Genomic DNA, 22,265 nt, shown 5'->3' on the forward strand with positions numbered 1-22,265 from the left:
ACAGGTCTTGTCCCTATCCTGGCCTGTGACTAGACACATTGGGCCGTATTTATTAAAGCACTCTGAGACTGGAGTAAATGGACTAATATGGGAGAACCTGGGTGATCCAGCAAACCTAAAATGAATTTCCTAAACATCAATCAGAAATTTATTTTCAATCGTGGACCAGATTCGTTTTAGGTTTGCTGGATTACCCAGGTTCTCCCATGATAGTTTATCTCCTTCAGTCTTGGAGAGCTTTGATAAATCAGGCCCATACTCTAATCTTACATATCTGCCTGGAGTTCAGCTTTAAAGTAGAAACATCTGTATATCTTTGAACATAGAACAATTTGAAATACCTTCTGCAATTTTTTTTTTTAGATCAACATCAAATATATTTTTTGCTAGCAATCACTGTCATTAAGATCTGCAAATGTGCTTAGTGTAAGCAAAAATAAATTAGTCAATGATGTCAGCAAGAAAAAAAAGTGGTTGTAGCCAGTGGTGATATATGAGAGTTTCCGCCATATTGTATTTAATTTACTGTAACTCCTCAGACCTTACAAGCAGAAGCTATTTATGAGTCTGTCTTGCTGAGCACTTCCGCTCCCGGTCCAGTAAGGAGGCTCACTTTTATAGTCTCACACCATTCCATCAGTAATAGACGGAGTTCCCCTTTTATAAATAGCTCTGTCATGGCTCGGGTTAGCAGGATCAGTTACTAGCTATGTAAATAATTGTAAAAGTCTCCTAAAATAGATGCTGCACTCATCAACAAACAGTGCATCCATACTTCCCAGCTGTATAACAGTTTATGTTCTCTGTCTGTCTGGATGTCCAGAGACCGATGCTTAGATCCTCTTAAGGTGCTTATGAACATGATGGCAATATATTACACGGATTAATTAGCCTGGTAGTGATGAGTTATAAAAGGCCAGGCTGGTATATCTGGTAATTTCACTGTCTATGTGTGTAGTTGTGATTGTGATGCTTTTTGTCCCAAATAACGACCAGTAAGTGTGTAAAAAAAAAGATTATTATGATCCTGGGCTGAATCATCAAGCTTTCTATAACCCTTGAAAATCCTAATGGCAAGATCTCTGAACTTTCATTTGTTAGGTCTAGCCACTTGCCATTACACATTTTGTTAGATTTTTTTTTCATATATTGGTAATTTTATTGCAATATAATTAGAATGTAGCAAGATCTGTGATATTATTTGGTGGATCTCTCATAGCTAGGAAATGTCAACTGATCCTATTGTTAAGTCCATAACAGACACAAGAATTCCTACGGGATTTATAATATCAGTGGCCACTCACTGTGTGAATTGGATCCAGTGGTATATGGTCAATTGATTTATTATTAGATGAGCTTGCTATCAGTTTTCTTGGCTTGTTAATAATTGAGAATGTGTAGAGGAGTATTTATATATACATAGCAGCTGGGAACATACATCTTGGAAACAATCCAACTTAATAAGATTGCACTGTTTTTTTGTTTTTCAGGTTTTTGGAGCAGATGAAGACAATATGGGGGATGGTTGTTCTCAGAAGCTGGCATCTGCCAAGTACCTGCGGGTTTTGCTGCTAATTCTAATTCCATGTATTTGTGCTCTTATACTTTTGCTGGTAATTCTACTTACATTTGTAGGTAAGTAAAACACAAATTCATTTCTTTATGTACATGTTTGAAATTGTTTAAAAATACATTTTGTGTAGACATAGTGGTAGACTTAGATCATGGGGGTGTAACATGCAGCAGATAGAGCTTGCATCATGGGCAGTCTATAAAAGACAATATTTTCCCAAAAAGATTTGTCCCTCCTATACTTTCTTTTTATAGCTTTTGCTCCTACCTTTAAAGATACAGTAACACAATCTCTTCCCCAGTGGCTGGAGCTAGCTCTTGTACCTATCTTAAACAATTACAGACACAACACAGAATACATAGCAATTTAAAGAATACACGCCTACTGTCAAAAACAGCATGTAAATTTTGGAACTATACCAAAGCAAAAACAAAAAATAACATAGCAGTAAGGGTTTGTTTTTTTATTTACAAGATGCATCAAGGGCAACATTGAATTTACACAAATTCTTTAAATATTACAAATGTTTTTTTTTTTTTTTACTTTTCAGTACATTAAAAAAAATTTGGTGTCTTTTATGTATATCAGCTTACGACACTACAGAGCAGTGTTTCCCAACAAGGGTCCTCCAGAGATTGCTAGGGTTCCTTGAGACCCTCTCAGGTCAGTTGAAGTAACGCCAATGATTCTTTTTGGCTATATGTAAGGGTGACATTCTTCCCACTGCCTGATAATGTAGGCATTCTTACTATTGAGCACCACACTAATATATGGTGAGCTGTGTAGTAATTATAACAGACGTTCCCTAAAAATTATTTCAAGGGTTCCCCCATGGTAAAAGGTCAGGAAATACTGCTATATACTGTGATGAGCAGCAGCTAGAAAGGGTGAACAATAAATTTGGTGACTTGTAGGACAGGATACACCTTGATGTTTGTTTAGCTGGAGGTTTAGGAGCAACTGTTTGCACATTAATTGATACATATACATGGCATGGAGAATACTTTATTGGTGAAAAAGAGAAGTGACCAAAACCTAAATTGTATTTCACAGTAGTGTTGGTTTCAGTAGGTTTAGAAAATGCAGCTGTTCCAACAATAATTTTGTTTTGTAAAGTTCTGGACATTTTTATGGTAACAAAGTATTCAAGGTCGATATTTAGTTCTGCTGTTACTTTTAGTTTTGTGTTGTTTGGTCATAATCATTTAGTATTCAACTATCTGTGTCTTTCAATTTTTGTTCTCCTATTTGTTTCAGCTAAAACAGGCATCAGTTTTGCATTGCACCCTACACAAATAAAATAATTCTCCATAATATTGGCGCTTCAGTGAACTTTTGTCTATTGGGTTAAATGTGATAAAAATTACAGGTTATCGACATATTTTTCATGACGGGGAGCAGTGTTGTCTTTCATAGCTCTGTAATGAATGAAACAATGAAACATGAACATGCTGGAAAATAGCGTGCACAGTCCTTTGCATAGAGTAGAACAGACCCAGTCACATGTAACTCATTGCAGGCATGTTTGTCGACCAGATCCACTGAAGTGCAGTTGCAGGGTGATTTTTTTAAACAGTTGCTTGGGTTGAAAACTATCTTCTCCAGTGCACTTAAACAGACACAAATAGCATTAGGACCAATGTAGCCAAAAGTCAAGGCTGTGCAAATGATAAACTGCGGTCTGAAAATAACTTAATATAGGAAAACATGTGTGATAGTATTTTGATATACTATTTTCATATAAAATGGCTGAAAAAAGCATTGCAGTTGAGTGGATCAGGTTGTATTACCATTTGAGGAAACCTAATACTTTGTCCTTACATGAAAACATAAGAGGCTCCCACAGGAGCACTTACATACCGTTAATAAGCCCAAAACCCAAAGTGTTCGAATATATTTTGACATCTCATACTGATATGTGGGTAAGAGTGAATCTGACCAGGTTTAATTCACTAAGGTTTCTTAAATGTGTCTTGATTTTTTAAAACAAACCTGAATTTTGCAGTTTGTTCATTGAGGTTGATACAGATGTGCAAGGTGAAAAGGTGAGCATATGTAATCTAAATTAGTTGCTAAATTTGGCATTTCGAGATCTGCATTTTTTTACAGTTTTACAATGTGTATTTTAGCCTAAAATATATAATTTTTAATTGTAGACAGAATTGGTGTGTGGGGGGGGTGGGGGGGTGGGGGGGGCTTCCTATGGGAAAGAATTTTACTAATTGTGCTCTAAAGACATTAAAGTACTAAGAACAAATCTTTCTAAAATAAACAGAATTCTTCTTAGGAAAAGGGGTCTTTTTAGGGGGGCAGAGCATTTTAGGAAAGAGGGGTCCCCATAAAAAAAGTTTTCTCTCACACTGATGACAACCTATTTTTTTTCGCACTCATTTTCCATCTTGGTCACCAGGACAAATCGAATGTTGAATCTCCCCAATGCAGAAACAAATAGCAAAAATCCTGTCTTTTCTAAAATAAAATCCTTTACAAAATCCTTCACATACACTCTAAAGGGAACTTGGCCAACTTCATTTTCTCTAGTGCTGAGGGTAAATGTGGCATGTTAAGCCCACAGAGCATTACTTACAACTTAGCGAGAATCAAATCACGTACTGCTTCACTAGAGGGTGAAGACTTTCCAACTCTGGTAAGTAGTCTTAATACACATATGTCTTCCAGTTTGTGTGGGAACCAGTGCAAACCTTTTCTCAATAAAACACATTTATATGGGAGCTGTTGCTCAGGAATGAATCAAGGTACCACTAAGTTATGAAACAATTTAAATCGAAACAAAACATTGGATTTTTTAAAATGATGAACTACTGAGATATCTAAGTATATTAGAATAGTTATCTTATTAGATTTGTTCCTTCTAACAAGAGAAAAACTTTTGGTGTCAGGGTCACTAATATGTGGACAAGGTCTTTCCTTATTATGGTCATGAGCTCCAGACAAATGATAAAAAGAGCTAGGGCATCATGGGATTCACTTTTTCTTTTTGACCTTGAATTGGAACCAGTTGCACAACTTATTCATGATCACCCTGATATTTCAGGACTAGAGGTGACAGGTGTTCCCGGCAAACTATGTCTCATTGCACACATGTTCTCCCAGTTCTCACAAAACCCCTTGTATTGTTATTGAAATGTATGACCTTAATACACCAGTTTAGAATACTTTCAGGGCTATTGATTAACACATCTAAATCGGAAGCATTAAACCTTACTTTATTTCCACGCACTGTCATACCTCCACTTACTGTCATATCTCCACTTACCTCCACTCACACCTCCCTATATAACACCAACTATCCCCCAAAATTTGCCAAGCTTAAAAACCTTTTACACACCTGGTCATCACGTTGCCTATCATGGTTTGGTTGGTTAGCAGCCAAAAAAAGGACTATTTACACCAAAAATTCTATTTGAACACTACCTGTCTCAGTTCCTTTAGCTACCCCAGAATCCCTCCAGCCGGAAATCTTAAAGTTTATATGGGATTTAAAGAAAAAAAACACTTTTTTGCCTCGACCCTGTATTTGCTCAGCCCTAAAGAGGGGTTAGGGTTCCCTTACTTAATAATTATTAAAAGGTTCTAGTTGGATTGGGCATTTCACACACACACACACACACCCTGTAAAAGGTATTCCTCTTGTACATTTTCGGGCTTGTCCAACTGGGTGGCAGGACATTAGACGGATAATATTTTCTGACAAAAGGCATAAAAATCCCTAGAAAAAGTATGAGCCCATAGCGAAGTTAAGGGAACGTTTTTGTTTTTTTGGGGAATGGGCTACACTTTTGTGTAAAGAAGAAAAACAATTAATTTTTGTAAACCAAACAGAAAGCTTAGTCTGCATCCATCTTTACGTATTACAAATCCAGCTTGTATATCCTTTATTTCTTGCAAATGTACCTGTTTTACTGTGGATTTTGCAGGCAAGAACTGTGTGAATGAAAACAACCAGTCTGTGATGGTTTGGAAGACCCACAAAGCTTCTGCTAACCAAGTCACGGTCATGTAATCTAGACTGCCTACGCTTTTTTAATTTTGGCATGGATAAGTTAATATTTTTCTGAGAATTGTGTGGTTGGTAACATTAATACATTCTCTACAGAATCATGTGAAATGTGAACTTTAATGTTAGGTTCATTGTTAGAAACTCATGGCAGTAAGAATCATTAATTTAAAAGTGCCAATATTTGAAAAAGTAGGACTTCTTTAGGCTGGTAATCAAACCAAGTGAATTAAACCTTGCTATTGTAATGCCCATCTTTGCAATTTCTTAGTAAATATCCCAATATGTTATGTTTCAATTAAAAGTGAGTTAAAGTCTCCCCACAGTATTTTGCCTCCTAGGGGTCAAAGTATAGAGGAGGGTTGAAACAGCCATTCTCCAGTATACTCAACAATGGTATACATAAAATGGTTAAATTATCATCTTATTGTGGTTTTTAGTTCTCATATATTTGATGCTTTATATTGTATTCACCACTAGCATGCGTAGCATTAATGTGTCTATATGTTACATTGTAATCCAATTGCTCCAATTATTCACTCAATGAGTTAAGGACGATTTTTCCTTTGGTGTCACAGATCTTTTTGAGTAACTGTGTTCTAGTTAGATAATGGCATCCTCCGTTATTTTCCATGACCAGTGGAGAGCATAGCTCAGCTGCTTTCCCCTACCACACGCACCCTTCACCGCTTCTTAAATCTCTTTTCTTCTGTTGCCAATTTCTCGTCTCAGATATCTGTCTGACTTACTTAAGTCTCTCTCAGGTCATCTCAAGTGTGAAATTTTCTGATGCAACTAAAAAGAATAGTTAAAACCTACATAACTTTGATAAGTGGTTTTCAAAGAAATTTGATATTTTCTCCTGATAAACCTATGGTATAGGGGAAAGAAAATTGACTCTTAATAACTAGAGGCTTGATGATAACTAGAGGCATCTCCTCTAGTCTAATGTTACTCATGAAAAACTCCAGTTTCCTAAAAGTACATTACATATGCTATTGCTGTTTTACCAGACAAATTCAATCACATTTAATGGCATTCTGGTAATTCTAAAAACACATCTGCTAGTGCTGATGAACATACAATTTAGGGTTCATGTTTCTCTCACATATGAAAACCTAATGTATATAAATACCCATACTATGAGGTTTCCCAAATACTTTTATTATAATCAAACCTGCTTTGGAAGTTTGAATGTGATTGGTACAGGGAAGAAAATGTGGACATACACAGCACAGGGGATCTGTAGTTGTAGGGACAGCAGATTACATTTAACCTAGATCTGCTCTTCAGTTGAATCTGGCATCCAATTTTGGAGGTCTGATACGTGGAATATGGGATCCCCAGCTTCCCCAATATCCTTATGTTACAATTTTGTGGAAAATGTGCTGCTTGGCCAAATGTAGTCTGTGCCATGGCCTCACCCAGTCAGGAGCCAGCAAGCCATTTTGATTTTAGCACATTGAAAAACACCCAGAAATAAGAATTATTTTATTTTCACACTTTTACCAAACCTGTTTACTTTTAACAAACCTCATATACAGAATTATTCAATATAATTCAAAAATGTTAGGCCTATATTCATTGGTATTCCTAAACACTAAATATTGTTATATGCACCTTTATTATCTTTCCATATAAAACTGATATTTGTTATATTATAATGTGTTATATTATAATTTATAGAAAATTCAGAATGGTAAAATGAACAAGTACTAAATGGTTAAATGGTTAATAGTACATGCTTATTTTTCATTATTATTTTTTTTGTTGCCTTTTTTAAGGTTCATAGATTTTTAAACATGTTTTGCATCTGTTTTTTCTATTTAAGGTTATTGAATCTTTGCTGTGCAAGCAAATTTTCATACATGACAAATGATTCCCAGAGCTCTATTGGATAGCCAAGGAGTCAACATAATAAACATTGCATGCTTTAAGAGTATGTCTGATTAAAACTTTGGACTGAGCTGTGTGATAACGTATTTGCCTTTCCTCTGATTACTATTGGCATTCTGTAATCAATGGATTATAAGTAAAATTTATGCAATGCTTTACATGTGGGAGATATACCAGAATGGCTGACAACAGCATAATAGATGACTTATTATTAAAGGGGATTTTGCACTAAACCTCCAGTCTTTCCATTCATGTGGTGGCCCCCACTTTTTGATTATACTCTCCATTGGTTTTCATCTGCTTCCCATATTCTGTTGATGATATGACTGGACCCCATAGAATGATCTTGGAAAGTTATCTTTTGTAACCTCAGCTAACCTGTAAAAGCAATCTACATTTCTACTACAATATTAGCTGCAGTCCTGAAGCTTTTTCATGTATTCTAAGTGAAATCCTAATTTGCTTACTTGATGACATACTCGAATCTAATAAAGCAAATTATACTGTATATACAACAAAAATAATACATTTGAATGATATCCTCTATACAAAATATATTTACAATCTAATGTGACTAACTATTCTGGTCACATTGACTCCCTGGTCATATCTAGGATTGTAGCATTGGTATCCTGGAACAGACCATTTAACATGATCCTTTCTGTAAGGTAAAGTTTATAGAACTATTAGGTGATTGAAATCAGAACTGTAGGAGCTAAGTATTCTGTGCTTGATGGTGGTCATGTTGGAGGCCCTGGTATGGGTACTGCATTTTCCTTTCCCAATTCAATATTCTTTGGATAAAAACTGGAATTACTGCTTCATACCACAGACAGCTTCTGAAAGTAAAGTAGAACATTTCTTTCCATGAACATTATTTCTAATTTTTTTTTCAAAATCAACCGTATTGTTTTTCCTTCTTTTTGATCAGGATGCAATGATTTACCATATGGAAAAAATAATGTAAATGTTGTCTTTATCCGAGATAACAGATGTACCGGATTAAGGCTTAGCACATGGATTTTATACATGCAAATAGCTATATCTGTGGGGTGCTGTAGTTTGCATCTATATATTGGATAAGATTTATGGCTAGTGCTTTATTTGCTGAGTATAAGTGTGACATACAAACATACATAATTATACTGCTCATCTGAAACTACTATTACACCCATATGGGATTTCTTTTGCATTCTAGCACAACATTTATTTCTGTATACCTATTGTAATCTATTTTAACTTTTATCTTGAGGTAGGTTTACTAGGGGGGTTTGGACTGTTCACTTAACAAAATGAATACCCTTCAAGAGATAATTTATTTAACTTAGCGAATTTGGAGAAAAGAAAGAAAATTACATTCTTTTATTATATTAACTTTTTCTTATAATTGTGCCAAACACATTTCAAACTTCCAATACTCATTCATAGTATTAGCTTTTTTTGTTTGATTTCCTGTATGTGAGAGGAACCTGCATTGTGTTTGATTTATTAAAGCTCTTCAAGACTGGAGAAAACAGAATATCATGGAAGAACCTAGGTGATCCAGCAAACCTGGATTTGCTATTTGTTGGCAAATGTACTCAATTGTGGACCTGATCCATTCCAGGTTTTTTGGATGAGCCATGATAGTCTATATTCAGGAATCTTTAAGAGCTTTATTAAATCAGGCCCATTTTGATTTTGTTTGCACATGGTTGCACATGGTTTTGTTGGCTAAAGTCAGCAGAGCTTTACCTCATTTGCTAAGCTAAGTGAAACATCCTTCCTGTAGTTCACTTTGCTAAGGAAACAGCCTACATTTCTTTAGGAAGTCAACCCCACTTTGTTCATATACTTATGTTGGTGTTGCTTATGTATTGATGAGATTTCAGTGACACAGTCAACAAATCCATGCAATTCTAGCTGACTGTAGAGTGGCGTGCATAGAATATAAGTATTGTTGGTGCTGCTCTTGGACCAGAGGGATGGATGGAGATGTAATATACATAATGCTATTCTCATCACTTTAATCCAGGATGAATCACTCACATGGGTCTAATGATATACCCATCATTTGAACATTTTTCATTTTTATTGATTTTAGTTAGAAAATGTGCAGATCAAGTTTTACTTATGATGTATACATTTTCTAAGTAAACCCAACATGTGAAAAATGTGTGAATTTTGAGTATGATTTGGATGCAACTTTTATAAATAGATACCACAGAATTCAGAGTTTACGCAGTTTGCACATGTATAAAAAAAGAGTTAAATGATTTTATGTATTTTCATTACATAAAACAATATTAGGACAAGAGCATATTTTAGGTCAACTGAATTTGAACTAGTCATAAATTTTGTCTCTTCTTTGGCATGTGAAACTAGTTTTCAATATACTTTCACCTGCCTTCTGGCTGTTAGCATCACTGAGTTTTCTCAGCCGTGATTAGACTTTACTTGATCTGGACTTTTCAGCCATATACTTCAAAAGGGCAATGTACAAGTGGAGGAATCCAACTTGTTTAAAAGTGAAAACACTTCCAGATTTCATACAAAAAAACCCCAATGTAATTGAAACCAGTGCAATGTTTTTTTTTATTATAAAAGACAAGACCCCAGGTAATATACTGGAGCTATACAAGGAATGTTTTCCTTTGGTATGTTCTCATCTTACCTTTTATCTAACCATATGAAACAGTGTATTGATTGAATACATCAGAGACAATATTGACATTTCTATGATATGTACAGTATATATACCTACATATGTGAACTACATATGTATTTCACACTATCGGCTGCATTTATTTGCTTCAAATCTGCAGTGTCCAATACTACTTATAGTAAGCTATAATTCATTTATGTAGTACCAGTAAATAGTATTTTGCAGTACTTTATAGAATGCATTTGGCACAGTAGTCTTGCCTTAGAAGCTCCCATATTCTAATTTTGCTTGTACTTAAGTAATAGTCAGATTTGACATAAACTAATTAACTGAAGACAATATTTGCAGGCTGTTCAAGCAATCCTCTTAGAGCATGTTCAGTGTAAGGTATTTTATAGCTAGGAAGAGTGGCTTCAAAATCCTAGAAGAACCATTCCTTTTTTTCCACGTTTTTATGTGTGAATGGAAAACTACTCAGAAAGACTACTTCCAAATGCAAATGTAAATCTTCCCATGTGGACACTTGTTCCAATGCCATCTGTTGAGTCTACTGTACTGTAAGTGAAGGTATATCTGAGACACAGATGGTAAAAATAAAATGATATTAATAATGATAAATGACAGCAGTTTCAAGCCAACTTATGGTTAAGTAGGCATCTCTATTTTAATTCAAACTTAATATTCTCTTGAAATATTTAGATAGCTAGTAATAGAATTTTTTTCAACAAGGACAAGTCAAATGCAAGCTTAATGTGACTGGTAAATAGCATAAGGCATGTTTGTCTCCTAGTTTTTGGTGTTTGATACGTATGTATGATTAGTAATGAAGAAAGCATACTTCTGATGCTGGTGGTTCCTAAGAGTTTGCCTCTCTCTAATGATTTGCACATTTCTCCATGCTGGAGAAGATAACTTAGCCAGTGGGATGTCAGATCATTGGCATGGGGAAAACATGCTGACTGCATGGAGTACACATTCCATGGGATGCCTTTTCATGTCTTTATAAAAACATTGAACAATTGAATATTTTATTAATACTAGAGCTGAACATTGTGAGTTATTTGAAGGCTGTCACTTTTAATCTTCCAAAGACACCAGTCATCTGCCTGTCTTTGGCTTCACAATTTTGTGTAACTGCTCTGGAGTAAGCATGCCAGTCCAAGAACTAACTCAGAGCTCCTGCTCTTCATTTTTGTTCTGGTGTCCTAAAAAGGCCCATGTGCTTAGAACTTTTTGTTCTGTATGTGCACCCTTACAAGTAAGATGGATCACCTCCCACCACTATCCCCAACTTTTTCTGTCTTTCAAAGTCTGGTGAGATGTTTCTGAAGTTTTTTTGTTTCTCTGCATCTGTAATATTTTATCTCGTTTTGATTATTTCATTTTATCCGGAGAAGAATTACACTATTATTTAGAATTGCATCGGCTGTATTACAGTGGTCTGGTGGAGGTATCTGACCACTGAACTGTCCAGGTGTTAAAATGGATGACTGCTAGCCACATTTCATTATTTGGTGATTAGTTTATTGGAAAATATAAAATGCATAGTGTAAGCTTCTAAAGGATATTCTTGACATGATGCTTTTGCATCTAGAACTATACCACAGACATTGTTTCCATATAGGTCTTTACAAAGGTTAATCAGAGAGACACTGTCTTATTTTATTTTTGGTGCTAGAGCATCTTCCTAACATAGGCCTGTGCCCTAAGCACTTATCTTTAAGTGTCAATACCATTTTGTAATTCTAAGCTGCACTTTGTTTTCTGGTAAATTTGCAGTTCATTATTTATCCATAAAGGTCAAAAAAATCATTAGGGAGTTTGGAATCCTTCCCTGGATACATTAGCAAATATTCAAATTGAACATTGAGAGCTGGCTTATTGTCTAACAGAAATTAGCAAATAATTGAAAACCCACTCAGCTGGTTATTTAGCAGAGCAAATTCCAATTATTCACCCTGCTGAGCGAAAATTCAATTAGACCAGCATAATGGTGAACCGGTAATATAAAGTTCAAATCACCACTTATAAATTCCCTTACTGTGCAAAACACATCTCCAAAATAAAATAGTGATATGAACCCATTTTAGGAAAGCTCTTGATTGGCATGTTTTTTTTATTTACTCACTAGGACAGTTACATAGCTGGAGGTAGGGATTCAGGTCCCTTAAAATTCCTTGTGGTAAAAGTAGGATCTCATTTTGTAAGGTTTGCTCTGCAATAAAAGTTAAAAATTGTGCGGACCATCATACATAACTCCTGGACATATTAGTTAACCGGCTGCTTCCCTTGCAATTTTTGATCCATGCAAAACAATATGCTAATACCTAATCTTTACAAATTTCCTTTTGTCAGGCTTGCTATAAACTTTTCCAAAATCAATATGTGTAATTAATGAGAAACACTGATTTTAAAGGCACTAATTATAGAATGTATCACACATTTTTTTTATTTAAAAATTAGAAAGAGGAAAAATATTTATATTAAGTTCAACAAGACCTAAAGACCATTTGGCCCTCACAAAAAAATGAACATACAAACTGAAATGTTGGTGTGATGGTAGACATTGGCACTGCCTAGTCTGCTCTGCTCTCATCCTGCCTTTTTTTCCCTAGCCTTAGTATACCTGGCCTGCTCCTTTCGTTTACTGGATTTTGCTTCAATAGTTTCAATAGTGAAAGTTTAGTATGACATATGAGCTTAACTACTGAATCTTGTATTCAGAATATATATACAGCCCTCACACCAGCCATAATCTGCAGTCACTGAAAGAGAAATGCAGAGATCCAGTGAGGATCTTACTGGGTATAAAATAAGGTATATCACCAAAATAGGAAGGTCTAGGCAATCGAGAAAAAGGGGGGTTCTGCACCCTTTCTACACTTTAAAAAAAACAAAAAGAAAAAGAATTTTTACTTTAAATAAAAGGGTTGTCTACCTTTTTATGTAAAGTGAAAATTCTGAGTTTAGGTACCCTTAAAGAATACTTTTCAGAACATACATTTACTGAATCAAAAACATAAATTGGTCAGGGTCAGTGTGAAATCTTATTACCCTTCCCACATGATAACAATGCCTCGGTGCCATTTCAATGCACAACTAACAGCAATGTCAACCTGTTAAAGTAACTGAAAAACCAACAGAATCAGCTGGTAATGAAACTAAAAATCGGGCAACTGCAGAGACTGCAAATATTTTTTTTTAAATTTAGCTATTCTGCATTTTAAAGATGTATACTATTTTTATTGATGTTTTCTTGATGATTGTCTTTTTTAGATAAAGCTAATCAAATAATTTATTACATAAAGGACCGTTTCAGCATGACGGGTGAAAGCTGATAAGTAGATGTATAATAAAGTAATGACTTTTAATATTTTTCTAACCTTAAGAATGTTATTGTAACTGCAGTCAATGACATCAGAGTCAGCTCTTCATCCATTTTCCTCCCAGCGGTTCTTGAAAAAGAAACCCGATTGTAGCCTTCTCTTAGAATTCTATTTCTCCTTACATTAGGACATAGCTAAAAATAGTTTTACCATGAAATGCCTGGGATATATTTACACACATAAGACTCAAAGTGAGTTATGGCACAAGCAAGACTGATTAAATTTAAGCTGTTTCTCCTCTTTTTTTTTGAAAGAAATGGTTATTAGATTAAAGCATGAACTCAAGAGCACCATTCAAATCATTTAATTTATTTTATATCTTTAGTTCCACCGAAGGGAAAACAGAATTCTGTAAGAACAGCTGCATTGTGTGCAGGCACAAACATTATTGTTGGATAAAGCGATATTCAACCCACACAGGGTAGGAACATTTTATTTATCGTACGTGAAAAATACATTTCTTACAACAAATATGACCAGCACTATTTTCAGTATAGCTGGTTTCTAAATATATGCTGTGGCAGAACGATGCCCTTTCAAACACCAGTACTGAGGGAGATAATCTTAAAATACATGACATTTAAAGGCCGATGAAGAGGATACGTTATCTCAGTTCAGGAAACTGCACAAGCTACACTAACCTAATTGCAATTAAAGTAAAAATGACACAGTATCATTATGTGCAATCACTAGTGTGATCAAGGTAATTGCCAATTGAAACAATATTGTAGATTGACTGTGAACACCTTGAAAAGATATACAGAAATGAAGACAAGCTGGTATTTTCTAGCCTGCTAATGTGACTGTACATTTCATTTTCTTCAACATTATCTTGAAACTGTTAATATACTTCTTTGTTTTAAAGAAATGTTCATAGCGTATAATTAGATTATGTAACTTTCCAATTTCCAACTGCATTTGCATGCATTAGGCTTACAGCTGAACTCCAGGCAAACAGCTATATACACATTGGAAATACATATAGGGGGTTATTTTACCTGCCTGAAAATAGGTATTTTTGTTCAATCAGTTCTGGGATTTACAAAAGTATTTAAATGGATTTATTGATGTACAGTAGATCCTCGGTTATCCGGCACCCACTGGTGCCATCATTTCCGGAAAAGTGTGGATTCCAGTTAACTTAGTTTACTCTTAAACTGAGGTTTCTCGGCCTTTCAGCACTGGACTTGAATGGGGAGACTTGTCCCTATTCACCTCTAGTGCTGAATGGCTGAGAAAAGGGAAACCCTGATGATGCCTGAGCCGTCATCAGGGCTTCTCTTTTCTCAGCCAATCACAGAGCAAAGCAATCAGAGGAGCTCTGCTCTGCTCTCCTGATTACTCCCGCAGCCCTAGCAGGGCTATGGAATGTGTACTTGGATGCAGAACTCATGCCACAGATCCGCTGGAGATGCAGGAGCAATCAAGAAAGCGGAGCTGTCGGGTGTCGGTTATCTGAGTTTTCCCGTTATCTGAGTTCTGGATAACTGGGGTTTTACTGTATAAAGTAAGTACAAGACAACTTCTAGGGATATACAGTATATAGGTATTCATTGCTGACCTCTCTTCTTAAAAAAGAAGATTTGCCTGGCTGGGTACGGATTTAACAACTTTATTTTTTTTCATACACTGTTGCTTGTCTAAAATTCTGACTTTCTGTATTGTCCTATTGTTTTTCTGTTTAAACTTTTAAAGAGTATTTGTACAAGAAAATTGAAGAGACAAAGAACCTTTTTGTTGGTTGGTACAAGTAAATGTCTGTTAGAATCCACAGTAATAGGCAGTTTTTAAGACAAGTCAATATTGTAAAAATATTTATACATGTATTATAAAACTTCTTACACTCCCATTACACTGATGTCATTCTAGCATGGTTTCCTTGGATAGCAACACAGCCACCTATTCCGATCTCTTTCCAGGTCACTGGAAGTTTCATTTGTACAGTTTCTCCATTTGTACATATTGACATCCCTACCTACAGTACACAATGAATTATGGATAGAAGGGTCAACAGGAGGCCTGGTCTTAATGGTGAGACCTCACCTATCATATCTGTATTTCTTTCCACATTATCTTCAACCTCTTTTTCTCCCTGCTTTTTACTCATAGCCTGCTTCATTTGTATTATCTATTCTTTGCTTTCATTCAGAGATATCTTTATGGAGTATTCAAACTGATCTCCATATCTCATAGGGAACAGTTTTACCTGTCAAAGATTAGCAGAACTAAATCCTCATTGGTGTGAGTAAGCTGCAGCATTCCCCAAAGCCATCATCCTCACCACTGACTCCATGGCGGACTTCAGGGTCTACAGTGATCAAGCTATTGGACGACTAAAAAACAGAATAGACTGAAAAAACCCAACCAGTAGCCAGGGTATAGTTTAAATAAATATTTTAAATAATAAAAAAGACTCTGCCAAAAATGTCTACCTCCTGGTGACTTTTTTTTTGAGTTCACTTCTCCAATTTTTGTCTTTTCATCTATCCAGAGTTTTTAAGACTGCACTTCTAATTTTCAATCTCAACAAAAAAAAATTTCAAACCAAATGTTAAAACGATTTTAAAGCTTCTATTGTATTGCATTTTGTATTTTAAATGTGTGTGACTATTTATTAGTATTACTTTTTTCGAGATTTTTTTTGAGATTTTTCAGTCAAAAATTGAAACTGGTTATTTGATTGACTGTGGCAACCAACATAGAGGATCCCTCACTGATATAACTTCCACTAAAACAGAAGCAAAAGTCCTATGCAGTCCAAAGTCCCACCACTGTTATATATCCATTTGAATTACACATTTGATTTTTATATTTGTGTGAAACAAGTTACCAGTTCCACACATCATAATATGGAGTCTCCTGTTTCTCATCTTATTCTTCATGATCAAAAAACATTTTTTATAATAAATCATTGAGACCCCATGTCATGAACACTGCAAAAACTTCCCACCACTACATATCTCCCATCCTATTGTGTGTGAAATTCCCCCACCTACTAGATTGTAAGCTCTTTGGGGCAGGGTCCTCTCCTCCTGTATCACTGTCTGTTCTAGTCTGTCATTTGCAATCCCTATTTAATGTAAAGCGCTGCGTAATATGTTGGCGCTATATAAATCCTGTTTAATAAGAATAAGAATAATAATAATAATAAAAAGTGTTGGTTTAAGCATAGACATCTTGAAGTAGGTTAAAGGGAGGCAAATACTTTTTGTAGACTAACTCTACTAAGAATAATAATAATAATAAAAAGTGTTGGTTTAAGCATAGACATCTTGAAGTAGGTTAAAGGGAGGCAAATACTTTTTGTAGACTAACTCTACAGGATACATTTAAATATTTGCATAAAAAAAGCTATTTATTGCTGACATGGTATTTACTGTTTACTTTTCTTTTTTAGGTGTCATAGACAGAAATTGTTTTGCCTTCAATAGAAGTGACCCATTACCCAACAGCATTGAACTAGGACCTAATCACATTCCTTTTGTAAAGATGGGAGACAATGCTTCAGAAAGGACGCTTGCAAAATGGGATGTGCAGAATCCTTTGTGGAATTCTAATACAACTCATAATGACCAAAATCATAAAAACTTTAAAAATGAGAAAGATACTGTTCATCAGAATCCATTTGCTCCTTTTACACATACCCCAATGGGGGAACTCAGCACAAAGCAAGGAATGGAGAAGACCAAAAAGCACCATGGAGGTATTAGTATGTTGGAAACAGCAAGCCACTGGCCAACCACAGTTTCATCAAAGTTCTTGGGAGATGAAGGTTCCTCTCCAACAGTTCCTACATATAACACAAAAGGTGAGAATTATATCTATTTTTCCCTATATCAATGAGACAAAAAGAGAACATAGAGTTGAGGGATTTGTTTGCCTAAAACTGAGATCCATTTTATATTATTTAAATAAATTGCTGCTTTTTACATATTTTTCTTTAAAAAAAAAGCTTCAAACATTTTGATAATGGACCCTTGTGTCCATTATTTATGAACTTGTTGGAAAAAACATCCTAGGTGAGGCCCATAAATGACATCAGCATGCTTTGACCAACATTTTTAGCCACAATGTATTAAATTGGTGGACTCTGGGTAGCAAAAAAATGGGATCTAGGGGCTGGGGGGTTGGAATGGCTGGATGACAAGTAAACTTCATCAACCTTTAAATCATGTCTCTATATTTTAATGGGGAGAGGCCTCATGATTCCTTACAGGCAGAATCTCTTGGTCGAGATTTTAACTCTTATGGCAACTGCGAAGATAGGTAAAAATGGGGCAAATAAGAAATGCTCTTTATATTGAAAGTTTTAGACTTTTGTAATTTCTTTTTAACTTGACAAGCTATATTTATATCTTATATGAAGGGATACACTTATTTGTGATGCATCTCTTAAAATGGCATGTTTATATAAGGACATATAAAGACATCACATGGCTCTGTATTGAAACAAGAAATGACAACACTATCAGGGAATGTGATTATCCATAAAGGAATAAAGTATAATGTAAGAAACAGAATGTTCTGGAATCCAAATTTGTAAAAACAAAATAGGATGAAATGTAATATTTCTAGTTAAGTGGCTGGTTTTGGACTTGGACGGTAAAAGTCATAGTACAAGTTCTTGAACTCCCTGACATGTAAAGCTTCTAGAATTTGTTTTCTAAGAAATAGGTATAACAACACAACTGCCTGTCTCAATGCTTCAACATTTTAGGAAACAGGTAATTGTGTCTGACATATAACTCAAACGTTTTATTCCAGTGGTGACCATGGGTAAATATATTAACATAGTAAATGTTGAAATATAGGCAAACTACCTTGTTTGTCTAAATGTCTAAATAGACCAAAGAACAGAAAATATGTAAATTTAGAAGTTATGAGAATTTCACAATACCATTAGCATTATGAATCCCCACTACTAATTAATACCCGGAACTCTCAAAGTAAGTGTGCCAAGTATATTTTCAACAATATTTGGAAATAAGTAAAGTTTAGTGCTGTAGATCTGATTTCATTATAATTGCCACAGAAATGCATGTGTGAAAGGTAATGTAAAATGTATCCTTCTTTCACTATAGTCAAATGAACTGCAAATTTATTGCTGACAGATTGCCAGGTAAATACCTAACCAAAAGCACCATTATAAAATACCTTGTAGTAGCCTTACACCCTGATTTCCATTTACAGTCCCTAGACAATGGTGACGTCATGGGTCTTTTGGAAAGAACCTGTGAAAGTTTGGGATCACAAACGATTGGAAAACCATTTTATCACATCTTTAAGCAAGACTTGGGATTCTTTGCTTTCCCAAGTTGTCACTGGATAACCATCAAATCACCTTTGCCTGAGCATCATGCTTGGAAACCATAGCTGTAAAGAGAGTGCATTTTTAAATTATGCTACTAAATGTTTCTTTACTATGCTTCCCGGCCAGGCCATTCAGGTAGCAAAAAAGTGTTGTGCAGGATATAGGCCTTTGTAGCCACAAATAATATCCTATGTGACAGTTCTGATTGGCCTAGCACTGTCACATGTGGTGGATTGCCCTCCTTATACCTGGAAGCACTGCATATTTCCTATGGGCAGGTGATAGAAGGAAAGCATACATATATATTAGAGAGGAATGCACAATGTTGTTGCTTAGCTCTAAAAAGGAAAATCACAGGTTAAATTTGGCAAATACGTTAACTACTATCAGTGGTTGAAAGTAGCTCATAGCCTAAGGCCTGTCAGAGGTCAGATGATTGTCTCTGTTTCTGTGACAGATGAACCTCCATTATACACACAATGCCGTCCTGTTCAATGGCTAGGGGGACAAGCGAGTGGCACCTAGCTGTTCTTTCCTTATCAGTCAAGGGGCCACTGTTCATATGTTAGATTTTCACCGAAGATTGGCACAACCATTTGTCTTAGGCAACAATCATCTGATGTGTGTGTACAAAGCTTAACTATCTGTGCCCATTACTTTCAATAAATTATTTTGAATATTATAGCACAACATACATAGAGTGGGGTATCGGGATCTCCTCAAGCATTACACAAAACCAGACCTATTCAGAGCTACTTGCAGTTCTCCCACAAATAACAGCTACTAGCAGTGTCATTCCGCCTGTCTCATAGTTCTCAGCTCTTTGCAAATCTCTCCCAGCCCCATCTACAGCTCCCCAGACACCTGCAATATGATTCTTAGCTATTCCCTGCCCCACAAACCTAATTGCAATGCCTTCTGGTCCCCTCCACACATTAAAATTTTTCTTTGGCCTTTGCAGTGCCTCTCAGACAACAAGGCTCGAACTTGGCTTGTAAAACAGAGAATCAGACATTCCCTCAAATATTCGCACAGAATCAATTATTGCCATTGAACACATGAACCTGGAAGATTCTCACAAGGGAATGTCAGATTCCCTGTTTTCAAAATAATTGTGTTACTATAGTTGTGATTGTGTATCTGCTTAAATATTTGTGGTTGCATCAGTATAGTGCTCATTGTGACTCTACGGACATGTTTGGCATTTGTCAATTTGGTACTGAGTTTGCGAATATGTTTGTGTTGACAGTACGGATTGTGTCTCTGTAGAGGTTTCTGGTTGTCAGCTCAGTACTTATTTTGGGACATGTTACTGACTGTAACAGCATTAGCTTCTGTAATCACAATCATTCTCTTGCTACTATTACAATATTGTAAGCCTTGTTACATTAGATTTGTGGGGTGGCATAAGGTAGCCTGCCTAGGGGAGAAAAAAAAGTATGAATCTGGCCCTGATCATATGCTCAAAAAAAGAAAATCCATTTACATGTGACTGGTAGAGAGACAGAGGTTCCATTATTGTGTAAGAGAAAAAAAATTGTTTTTATAGAACTGCATAAATATTATGTTTCCTCATTGGTTTCGGTACAAGGTTATCAACACATTATACACAATAAAATCAGTTATGTTCTAAAATCCCACCTAATCTTTTTCACATTGGCATCTAAAAGCTTAGTTACCGCTCCATGTATTTGTTTAGCTATTGTTTGCAATGAGAATGTATTACAATTGTCAAGGTGTTACAAAATATCTGCAGCTCTGTGGAATCCACTGCACTTAATTTTTGAATGTATGTGCCATGAGACGCTGGGTTTGTTAGAATATAAATATACAAAATGTACTTTTTTGGTAAATACTTGAAAATTTTAGCCCAAAACTTTTTTTTGATTGGAGGGGACAAAGAAACACTGGTTGATAACTTTTTTTTATTGCTGCTTGAATTTTCATAATCTTTCACCGGTGAATAAGAATGTAGTTATAAATCAACTACATGGAACAAAAATCTGTTGCAAACAGGGTTATTCTGATCCTTTAATAGTTGATGTGGATAACAGATCTTAGATAAAGACAGGCTTCCCTGGTCTTTTGGTCTTCCCGGGGCTGGGTAGGGTTCACATTCTGTGGCATTTCTGTGGTTCAGCAACTGCATAAGACAACAAAACATGTAACTCCTTCTTCATGCAAAAAAAAACAAAAAAAAAACAGTTTAATGGAAAACAAAAGTACCATACCTCTATGGCTACCATCAAGGTAAAATGAACATTTCCTTTTCCCTACCTGAGCTGAAATGTCAACACACCAGAACTTGTTGTCTGTGAAGTTGCACAAAGAAAAGAGTAAATTGGAAACACTATGAAAAAGAGAAATGATAATGAATTTCACCTGTATTTAGCTCCTCTACTTCAGGCTGGAGAATAGGCTAAAGTTTTCTAGTTTAAAAAATATATTAACTAAAACTTTGCATTATGGAAATCTTTGTAAAGCAGAGAAAAAAAAGTTGTTGTCTATAGTGACCAATCAGTTGTCCAATAGAAAAGGAGAATCCCGATGTGAAATGGGATTATTTGTGATTGACAATTATGTTCTAATTTCCTCTAGTTTGAGTGCATCAGCCCATTAGAGTGTAAAATACTTGATTCAAACACTCTGTGAAAAAACTTGAACCTTAGTCAGCACCTTTAAAATATCCTCAAACTGTTCTCTCTTTTCACTGAATAATATTCCAAAATATATAATAAAGTAAATGACTGTGACATGATGTATACTATCATTCTGTTATTATTACTTTTCTAATTGTTCCTATTAAGTACAACCTATGATGAAAATTCAGCTCCCTGGCAAGCTTTTAGTACTGCCATCAATACGTTTCTAAAGGAGGTTTTGTGCAGACAAAACATGTTCAAAGGTTACTGATCATGATTTGCAACGTATTGCATTCAACAGCTTTGTATTTTAAAACTATATAAACTCAGGCTGTAAAATTGCTGCAGTGAATAAGTAACTGAGCCCACGATCCTCTTCTATGTAAGCTCATGTGAACAATTTGTTTTAATATTTCGTTACTTAAGCTTTGTATAATTATTTTCCTTCCTAAAAGTGAAAGGCTGTGGAATATGTTAGTGCTATAAAAAAGAACAGTAATCATAACCATACGATTTATAATCGGAGACAGTATCTTGGTTTCTGCTGAGTATTCAGAGAAATGAAGGATACAGTGAGCTAATAAATTGTGACAAGCAGAAACAAACCCAGAACTTTATTTGAAATCTCGCTGTAACAACAGTCCTATATTCTTACATGTAAGATGATATTTTCCATGGAGTATGTGGTCACCATCGGCACATAGAGACTAATATAATGGTCTCTCTTTAATGTTGTTGAAGCCAGTCTTGTGACAACTGTTCAAGTGTCATTAACCTCTATTACCAGAAGATCAT

The 22,265-nt window shown here is 35.4% G+C and overlaps 1 protein-coding gene across 1 annotated transcript in view; it reads left to right on the top strand.

The window, feature by feature from the left end:
• Positions 1 to 22,265, top strand: part of CORIN (corin, serine peptidase) — a 125,686-nt gene that overhangs the window by 31,739 nt on the left and 71,682 nt on the right. The window contains exons 2-3 of the mRNA XM_072406258.1: positions 1,491 to 1,635; positions 16,915 to 17,325. Coding sequence (XP_072262359.1) covers positions 1,491 to 1,635; positions 16,915 to 17,325 — 556 coding nt within the window. The remainder of the gene's footprint in view (positions 1 to 1,490; positions 1,636 to 16,914; positions 17,326 to 22,265) is intronic.

Source organism: Pyxicephalus adspersus, chromosome 3 (assembly GCF_032062135.1).
Source record: "Pyxicephalus adspersus chromosome 3, UCB_Pads_2.0, whole genome shotgun sequence".
Classification (NCBI taxonomy): Eukaryota; Metazoa; Chordata; class Amphibia; order Anura; family Pyxicephalidae; genus Pyxicephalus; species Pyxicephalus adspersus.